Genomic DNA, 9645 nt, shown 5'->3' with positions numbered 1-9645 from the left:
GATTTTATATTTTTTTAATGCATAAACTAAGAAAAACTAGAACCTAAGTTCACCGTTTTAGTTACGCGATATAAAATTCATAGGCACCTTCAATTTTTTTTTGTAAAAATCAAATAAAACTTTAAAATTAGGACGTGATCAAATTTTATAAAAAAAAAGTAAGCCTTATGGCACGTAAAACCAAACTAGCCAATCAACTAGCCTTGTCCATCTCACTCACTCTTTACGTAACTAGTTCGAGAGCGAGAAAGACAGCGACATTTAGCGTTTTTCCAAAATTCAAAAACCTCAAGTTTCACAATTTATCAGTTATAAACTATTACAAACAAATGAAATAATAAAACTCGAATAAAAACAATCAGACGAATACATAACGTAATGAAAAATTATCGGAACAGTACTTTTTGGACTTACCTGTGGCGGGCAATGAAGAGTTTTTGGGGCTGTTGAGTTGTTGCACAACAATTACACATTATTTTTAACTTCTGGTTAAAACTTAAAAAAAATGATCATAATTAATTATTTAAAACGCAATAATTGCAAAGAACATTAAACCATAACAATCGACGCTCGTTTTTGATTTTCAATTGTTTTGCTACCAACAGGCATGTTATAAATCCAAAACTCCCTAAAACATTTATTGTTTTTATTGCTTTTTTTGCACAAAAAAATTAACAAAACTAAGAAAATTGTAATTATACTTTTTTATAATCCTAATTGACGCATTCGAATTTTTTTAGTCTAAGAAATAAATTTATGATTGAGCTCTGAGTTATGCAACCAAATATACTAGTGACATAATGAGTGAGGTTATGAAATGAGTTGTTTTTGTAAATACGAAACAAGTAAATAATATAATTAATCATTTAAATCAGTGAATATGTAAAAGTGAAGTGATTGTGGTTATTTATTACCAGTGACGATGGCTGTTTTGCCCCCTGACCCTGTCTTTTGTTTGAAAAGTGACATGGGGCACATTCACAGTCTTTGTTTTCCCATAACCAACGAAAACTACTCCTCGAGACTCCTTGCGGCTACTGAGAGTGGTTTTGTGTACTTTTGGGACTTGGAGGTATATAATTTAATACGAATTTTGTTTTTTGAAAGTGAGGTTAGAATAACAACACTTTTTTGTACTTTTTACTTCCCCTCAGACAAATCGTCTCCAACACAAACAACCCATGGGGGACTCCATTCAAGCCATCCATTCCATTTCACACGACATAATCACGCAGGAAAAAATCGGTATGGTGAAACTCTGGACCATCACCAACTCCTCCTACCAACTCTCTAAAACGTACAGTTGTCGTGGGGGCTACTGTCGTAGCATTCTCCTCAACGACAACCTCATTGTGCCCCAAGAAGACAGCACCCTCGACATCATCCACATCTCAACCATGTCGAAACTCGCCCGTCTGGTGCCCCACAAACCCAAACTGGGCAACGTCATGTGTCTGCAAAAAGTGGAACTTGGGGGGAAAATATACATTCTCGGGGGGTACGAAACCGGGGACATTATCCTCTGGGACTACACCACGGCCCAGCCTTGCGGCCACCTCAAACTCCGCGAGTGTATCACATCGCTCACTTTTGATCCAGTAACGGGGCGAGGCATCTGCGGAAATGCCTCAAACACCCTCCAGATTTTCACAATCGATAAAAATTTTAACATTACGTTGAAATGCGAAATTTCAATCACGAATGAAGGGTGTAATATTGTTAAATTGAGGGATGATAGGAAGATTTTCGTTGCGGGGAATTGGGATGGTAGTTTGAGGATGTTTTCTTGGAAGAGTCTCAGACTTTTGGTCGTTTTGAATGAGCACAAGGGGGCTGTGACCGATGTGCAGTTTTCTGTAAAACCGGTGCGGTTCTGGGATGCCAATATCATGGCGGCTAGTGGCGCCGATGGCGTCATCTCCTTGTGGAATTTGTACAACTAATTTCGACTGATTTTTAGTGAAATAAAATCATTATTTTACTACTTAAATCCTATATCAAAATGTTGTAATTGTTAAAATGTTTCATATGAGTGTATTTTTGTTAAAATAGGCTTAACAGTGTATTTATACAAGGTGCCGCTTCCTTGAGATAGACAACAATTAAATTTTAATAACCGTTTCAATTTTGCTCTGATTTCAAAAATCATCCGTTGAACTACTCCAACAATAACCGATTTATTACTATTACCACTATTACTATAGCCAAATGGACAAACTGTACCAAATTCGAAAATATTTCCAAATTTATATTCAGAACTGATCTTGTAACAATAGTAATCATAAATTTTGTAGAATTATACGAATTTTGGATGGTTTATTTTTGTTATCTCTGTCAATTTTGGACCGATTTCGAAAATTTTAAGAACATTGGATTCATTATCAAAAACTTAATCGAAGCATTTTTCCCGTTGCATAATGACCGATTTATAGCCAAATTGACAAAATGCACCAAAGTCAAAAATCTTTCTATACATATGTTTAATTGTTATACAGGGCTGCGCCAGAACTAGCGCCCCAGAGAAAAATTTGAAGTAAGATACCAGGAACATGGAACAAATGTTTAAAAAATTCTATCTGTCAAAAATTTTTGACATTTGACATTTTTTTATGTCTATTTAATGATACTGATGGTTTTGTATACAGGGTGTAGCAAAAAAACTTGGAAAATTATTTTTTCAAAAGAAATAAATAGAGTCAAAGTGCAAAATTTAAACTCTCATAACTTCAAAATTTTTATTGATAATTTTTTTTAACATTTTTTCCATATTCCTGGTATCTTACCTTATATGGAATTTTTCTCTGGGGCGCGAGGAGTTTTGGAGATGTGTAGAACAATAGTAATCTATAATTTTGCAAATTTGTCAAAATTTTGGTCGTTTCATTTTTATTTTTGTCCATTTTAGTCCGATTTAGAAAATTTTAACACCATTGGATTTGTAATTAAAAACTAAACAATCGACTCCTTTTTTCCATCAAATTTCTCTAATAATTTACATTCAGCACTGACACAACAACAATAGTAAACTAAAATTTTGCAAAATTGTAAAAATTGGCCTGTTTATTTTTGTTATCTCTGTCAATTTTGGTTTGATTTAAAAAATTTTAACGTTATGGATTCATGATTAAAAACTGCACAATCGAGACACTTTTCCCATCCCGAACAAAGACCGATTTATTACTATCAATACTATTACTATAACCAAATGGACAAACAGTACCAAAATAGAATTTTTTTGATACATATGTTTAGTTATTACTATAAAACAGTAGTAATCAAAAAATTTTGCAAATTTGTCAAAATTTTGGCCGGTTTATATTTGTTATTTCTGTCAATTGTGGTCGAGACACTTTTCCCGTCGAATTTCTCCAACAATTTTTCGAAATCAGAACTGATCTTGGAACAACAGTAATCAAAAATTTGTCGAAATTGTAAAAATTTTGGCCGGTTTATTTTAATTAGGTTATATGTCAGAAGTGACAGGACTAGAGTATAGTCATCGGAACAAGGCGGCAAACTTAACAAACAACGCCAACTTGGTTGACAGGAATTTATAATCGCCTTGTATAAAAAATATAAGTCTCGCCTACGACTCGTGTCGCAACTGAGAAAATCTAAATAAATGAAAAATTGAGTGGTACTAAACATATTTATTTACATGACTAGGACAAATCCTTGAGGCAGACGTTTTATAATACTTAAAAAAATTCTAATTACAACAGGAAGTAAAATAGTTGCTGCCAAGTGTTACTTAACCCTATTCAATCATAGCACTAATTATGTAAAAAAAAGTGAGGAAAATTAATGAGTGACGCCGTAAAGTGCCGCACAAAGCCTTAATTGAAAATCTTTATATAAAAGCTTCCCCCCTAACGGTACCCTACTTAAAAACATCCCCAGTGACATAAGACATAAAGCTTTTCCGTTCATTAAAAATCTCGACGAGGGTACTTCAGGTAAACCGTGCTGTTGGGTCACTAAACTGATCCATTGGGCCACATGGTCTCTCGTCCATTGTCTCGGATCTAAATTAAAAATAAATAAATTTTTATTTCTGAAATTGTGAAATTAAAACCTTTTGGTAAATCGTCTTCGTCGTCGAAAGACAATCTCGCCCACCTCTCAGTGCGTCCGTATCTGACGGGGGCTGTCTGCAAAGCCATCTTCATGTAATGCCCTATTTTGAAGCGAAGTGGATCTGAAAAAAAGTTCGTGTTTATTTTGATTTGTCGGATGTTGGAGAGTGCAAGACTGTGGCGGAAATGGCATTGATGAGGAAACACCCCTTCCTGTGTCTAAAACTACCCCAAAGACCCGGACGAATTCATCACCACTGACGTTAGAAAAGTGGAGAAGGTTGATAAGTGGACGATAATTAACAATTTCCGGGTGTTAATAGGGTGGTTTGTATCGCATACCAGAGATTTTTGTTAATAAAATATTAATTCGCAACTTAATTCAAATTAATTTAATTTGGAATTAGAATTTTCTAAATCGGCTTAATATCTACGACTGTTATTTTAACGATTCCTTTAATTATCAGATTGTTCTTGAAACCTTTCGAAAAATTTATCGTTTTGTGCCTAGATCTAAAATTTAGCTTCCATCTTAGTTTTTTGGAAAAAATATAAAACGTCAAATAAATGAAAGAAATTTTTTCACGAAAAAAATAGAACATTTTACATGTCTCAAAAGATTTGCTACAGATTGTACAAAATATTCAGGTCTAGAAAAAATGACAAAAAAATAGGTCATAAGTTTAAGAGAATTTTTTTTATAATATNAAATAACAATAAAAATAATCAAAAACTCAATTATTTTAGATTTATTATGAGTACAGGTGACCCAATAAGTTAGTAAAGTTTATTATTGAAATTTTAATGTTGGAAGTATTAAAAAAAATATTTTTAATTATACAGAATGTCTCAGAAATGAGTACAAAACGAACTATGTTTTCTTAATGAGCCTCCTTTTTTTGTATTCTCCGATTTTGTTTAGTTTTTCAAAGAACTTGATTTGTAGGACAAAGCCCGCTCTTTTTAAAAATCTATTACACAATATCTAAAAACAACAAAAAAATGAAAGTACAAACATTAAAGATATAATATTTTTCGCAGTGATGCCAAATTAAGTTAAAAAATTAAAAAAAGGAACCTTATTTTCTTGTTTTTGAACATAATTAGACTATGAAAAAAACCTTCTTTTATACAGGGTGTCAGAACTCGCGCCCCTGAGAAATTTCTAGTAAGATAAGAACATGGAAAAAATGTTTAAAAAATTCTATCTGTTAAAAAATTTTGACATTTATTTTTTTATGTCTATTTAATGATAATGATGATCTTGTATATGTTTTTTTACAATTATTTAGTAAAGGCACAAAAATTTTGCCAATAAAACCCACAAATAACATTGAACAGAGTTACTATTTAGGATACAGCTTTCTTATTTCCTCTTTTAATAGCCTGTAGCAAAAAAAGCAAAGCGCAAAATTTAAACTCTCATAACTTCGAAATTTTTATGGATAGAATTTTTTAACATTTTTTCCATGTTCCTAATATTTTACCACCTTACATCGCATTTTTCTCTGGGGCGCGAGTTCTGGCGCACCCTGTATTTTGTTTAAAATTTTGTAATAGAACAAAAAGTATGGAAATAATAATAATTAATAAAAATTAGAGAAGTGATATAAGAATGAAATTTTGTTTTGTTTTTGAGTTTTTCATAATTGCAATTTATAAAAATCTTTTTCATTAAAAATTAAGTAAAATGTAGGTAGTTGTGATCCTTAAATGACAACCTTTGTAAAAAAAAAGGTTTTGAAGTGGTTGGCCACTGAAAAAAAAATTAAAATTTTGCAGAAGTCAAAAATAAAAAATAAGTATCGAAAAATTTTGTTCTTGAGAAACATTCGATTTTTATAATACTTTACCATTCATCAACTACTTTAAAAAAAATAATTGAAGCAAATAATGTTTGGTTTATATTCACTTGGTATTAAAATAAAACGATATAAGGAATTGAATAATTTGTCTAAATTTTAAACAAAAACGAAAAAGTATATTACAGGGTCTATTTCATTCTGAAATAATAAAAACTGTGTAATACAGTACCAACACACAAGTAAAATAAATTCAAATTATACGAAAACATAATACATAATAATGTTACAGAAAATAATTTAAAAAAATAATAAAAAGCAATTTTTTACTAATGGGAGACCAAAAATGAGTTAATAGAAAGTCAACGTTTCAATTTCCTTCAGAGGCTTTACTCCCTATTTTATAATTGTTTGAATTATTTTTATTATTATTTATTTATGAGATAAATTCATAAAACCAGTAAATCCCCGCTTAAAATAAATAAATTTAAAGGTAATCAATGTAATATAAGTAAAAGAAACTCACGAACCCTACAAGAAAAATATGAATACGAATACAAGCAACCGTGTTGGCCATAAAAAACCAATTCATCAAAGGAGGGGCTGCTATATTTCTTGATAACAGTAAAAACCAAAACATAGATAGTCTGTTTACGTTTTAGTCTAAAAACCAATAATCCTCTAAAAAACATAAGTACTAAAAGAAATTTATAAATTAACATTAGTTTTTAAAAATAAGCAATGCTTTAAAAACATCAAGAAAAAGTATAGCTAATTATCATTAATATCCAAAATTAAAAAAAAAATAATTGGTGGAAAATTGAGGTATGAAAAAAATCTTAAATTTATAAATGCAAATGGAATAAAATTAAATGGGTTAAAGGACGTCGAGCTTTCTATATTTTTACTTCAGTGGTGTCACATGTTCGTCGGCGAACTTGAAATAGCTCGAGTGCTAAAGCCATTATCGGATCGATATTTCGAGAGCAAGAGGGTGTCGTCTTCCCTGTTACCTACCACAACAAACACCGAAAAACACAAAAAAACAACCAACCGTCCGAACTGTTCCACCACACACCGATCATTGCCATACATTTGTAATAAACGCACACATGTAAAGGACGTCCATAGACAGGATATCCGTATCCTTGCCTATATAAAAGCCCTGTTTGACCACACTGACAGGAAAAGGAAACTTATTATCACCGATTTTCAATTGCCATTATCATTTTTTCCGTTTCATTCATGTAAAATGCTAAATTTTTGGGACACCTTACCGGTAAACACGTGACTGATGAGGGACACACACAGACACGAAACGTGGTGCACTGACGCTTTCTTGGACTTGAATGTGGCAAATGTGGAAACGTGAACTCGGAACGATATATTAGGGGGTGGTTCACCCCCACTACTGCTTCCTGGCGGTAATTGGTCAAGGATTTATGTAGTGACAGGGATGGGGTGCGAAATGACGGGAGGTCTCAATTATGACCTTCGCCGGATGTCGATTGTTCGGCCGGATGCTGGACGCTCAATGGGTTTTAACGAATCGGTTTTGACAGCAATCAAAAATTTATAAAATGGACATTTTTTACACTCGTTTTTTTATTTTCATAAATTTTTATGGTTTTTGGTCTGCTTTTGTAAAATTTCATTAGAGAAAACTCGTTTTTTGTAAAAAGAAAACATATTCAAACACACCAAAAAATTAAAAATAGCTCCAGTTTTAATGTAATTTCAACCTTTTTTTGAGAAATTTTGTAAAAAAATGTGTTTTTGGCTCACAAAAAAAAAGGTAAATTGAGCAAAACAGTCTTAATGAACGTCATTTCCAATCTAATTTAGTGATTTTTTGGTCAATTTCGACAAAATCAGCTGAATCAACGTGTATGTTAGTAAAAATATTGTATTTTTGTGACTAGAGGAAAACATACCAGGTGAATAATAAATATGAAACGTTTTTTGCTTAAACTATTTATTTTTTGAAAAAACTAATTGATGAATGGTAAAGTACTAAAAATGTGATGTTTTATCAAGAACAAAATTTTTCGAAATTTTCTTTTGTTTTTAGTTCTACAATTTTTTTTATTTTTTTTTAAATGGCAACCCACTTAAAACAATTTATTTCATTAAGGTTATACATAATCTAGAAATATAGAAAATCTAAAAATTTTTTACATAAATTGCAATTTTGACAAAACAAATCGCATAACTCAAAAACAAAACAATTTTTTTTTTCTAAAAATACGATCACATTATTTCTATTACTTTAATTTATATTAATTATTATTTTCTGGAGGCAAATGATTAAAAAAAAACCGTTTGGTTTCATACTTTATATTTACCCTGCATGTATTTTATTGAACCATCTTTAAAATGGCAAAAATGTCTCATATTTATTCAATATTATTTAATATTGACAACTTATGGTCAAAAGTTTTGACATCAATCAATAATTTTTACACTTGCTAACTTATTTTTATTTAATTTGTGTTTGATTAAACCATTTTTAAATTGGCAATAAAATGTCTCTTGTTTATTAATATTTTTCAATATTGCCAACTTAAGCTCCAAAGTTTTGACCGCAATCAAAAATTAAAAGAAAAATTTGCTATTTTTACACCATGAATTTTTTATTTTATTTGTGTTTTGAACTATTTTTGTGTGTATTTAAGTTGGCATTATTAAAGTATCATATTTTCTGTTACAATTTTCTTCAATATTGCCAACTTATAAGGTCAAAAGTTTTGACAGCAATCAAAAATAAAATACTAGACGTTTTTTTCACCCATTTAATTTTTCTTTTATTTCGAATGCATTTTATTAAACCATTTTTAAGTTAGTACTAAAATGTTATATATTTGTTCAATATTATTTAATATTGCCAACTTTAGCTCAAAAGTTTTGACAGCAATCATAAATATTTTTTCCACAATTTTTTTATTTCATTTGAATGTTGAACTATTTTTGTGTATATTTAAGTTGACACTATTAAAGTGTAACATTTTTTGTTTTACTTTTTATTTAATTTTGCCAACTTAAGGTAGGTACCTATAAAATTTTGACAACAATTTAAAAATTACGCTTTTAATTTTTTCAGTTTATTTGTATTTTGAACCATTTTTATGAATATTTAACTTGGCAGTATTAAAGTCTGATATCTTTTGTTTAAACTTTATTTAATATTGCCACCCTAAGGACAAAAGCTTTGGCAACAATGAAAAATAAAAAGATACATGTGAGTCCCTAAAATAAATATTTTCCAGACTCAATATAAAAGTACGTAAAATGATTATTTTATAGGTACTCAGTTTCTAAAAACACTTTCTTCTGACGAAAGTCAATTTGGATACTATGGTGGCCAAATTTTTTTAATTAATAAGAGGTGTGAGTTCGTTTTTTAGGGGCTTTAACAAAAATGTTGTTGGTAACACGTACCTAAAATGTTTTTGCAAACTGTCTGCTAATCTAGACTCGGCTTCGCCTCGACCGGAAACAGCAACGATTTGTCCGCAAAAACTGCATTTTTCGTACATACTATTTTTACACTTTCTTATTTTTTTTCATTTTATGTTGAGTTTTATAAAGTTGGCATTATTAAAGTCTCATATTATTATCTGTTTCAGTTTTATAACTTAAAAGATATAAAAATTGACAGCAATTAAAAAAGGAAATAAAAAAATTACCCTTTTAATTTTTTCATTTTATTGATGTTTTGAACTATTTTTGTAAATATTTAAGTTGGTAATATTAAAGTCTAACATCTT

The 9645-nt window shown here is 30.3% G+C and overlaps 3 protein-coding genes across 3 annotated transcripts in view; 1 reads left to right on the top strand and 2 right to left on the bottom strand.

Moving 5' to 3' along the window:
- The window catches only part of LOC123009203 (receptor-type tyrosine-protein phosphatase alpha-like), a 28748-nt gene extending 28193 nt beyond the window's left edge, over positions 1 to 555 (bottom strand). The window contains exon 1 of the mRNA XM_044405351.1: positions 415 to 555. The gene's annotated coding sequence lies outside the window, so the exon portion shown is untranslated. The remainder of the gene's footprint in view (positions 1 to 414) is intronic.
- Positions 556 to 776: 221 nt separating this feature from the next.
- On the top strand, positions 777 to 2125 carry LOC123008706 (guanine nucleotide-binding protein subunit beta-like protein 1). The gene is made up of 2 exons (XM_044404677.1): positions 777 to 1072; positions 1155 to 2125. Exons 1-2 carry the CDS (start codon positions 923 to 925, stop codon positions 1941 to 1943), a joined length of 939 nt encoding a protein of 312 aa, XP_044260612.1. The 5' UTR covers positions 777 to 922; the 3' UTR covers positions 1944 to 2125.
- A 1516-nt stretch (positions 2126 to 3641) lies between these two features.
- Positions 3642 to 6963, bottom strand: LOC123008764. Its single transcript, XM_044404765.1, is given in 4 exon segments — positions 3642 to 4025; positions 4076 to 4198; positions 6896 to 6932; positions 6934 to 6963. Coding segments are annotated over 4 exon segments (414 nt in total). The 3' UTR covers positions 3642 to 3801.
- Positions 6964 to 9645: the final 2682 nt, after the last annotated feature.

The sequence above is a fragment of the Tribolium madens genome, unplaced genomic scaffold (assembly GCF_015345945.1).
Source record: "Tribolium madens isolate multiple individuals breed KSU strain unplaced genomic scaffold, Tmad_KSU_1.1 Scaffold_71;HRSCAF=194;Tcas5.2_LG6, whole genome shotgun sequence".
NCBI classification, from domain to species: domain Eukaryota; kingdom Metazoa; phylum Arthropoda; class Insecta; order Coleoptera; family Tenebrionidae; genus Tribolium; species Tribolium madens.
Note: the sequence above shows the minus strand (reverse complement) of the source record. Positions and strands in the feature narration are given on the sequence as shown.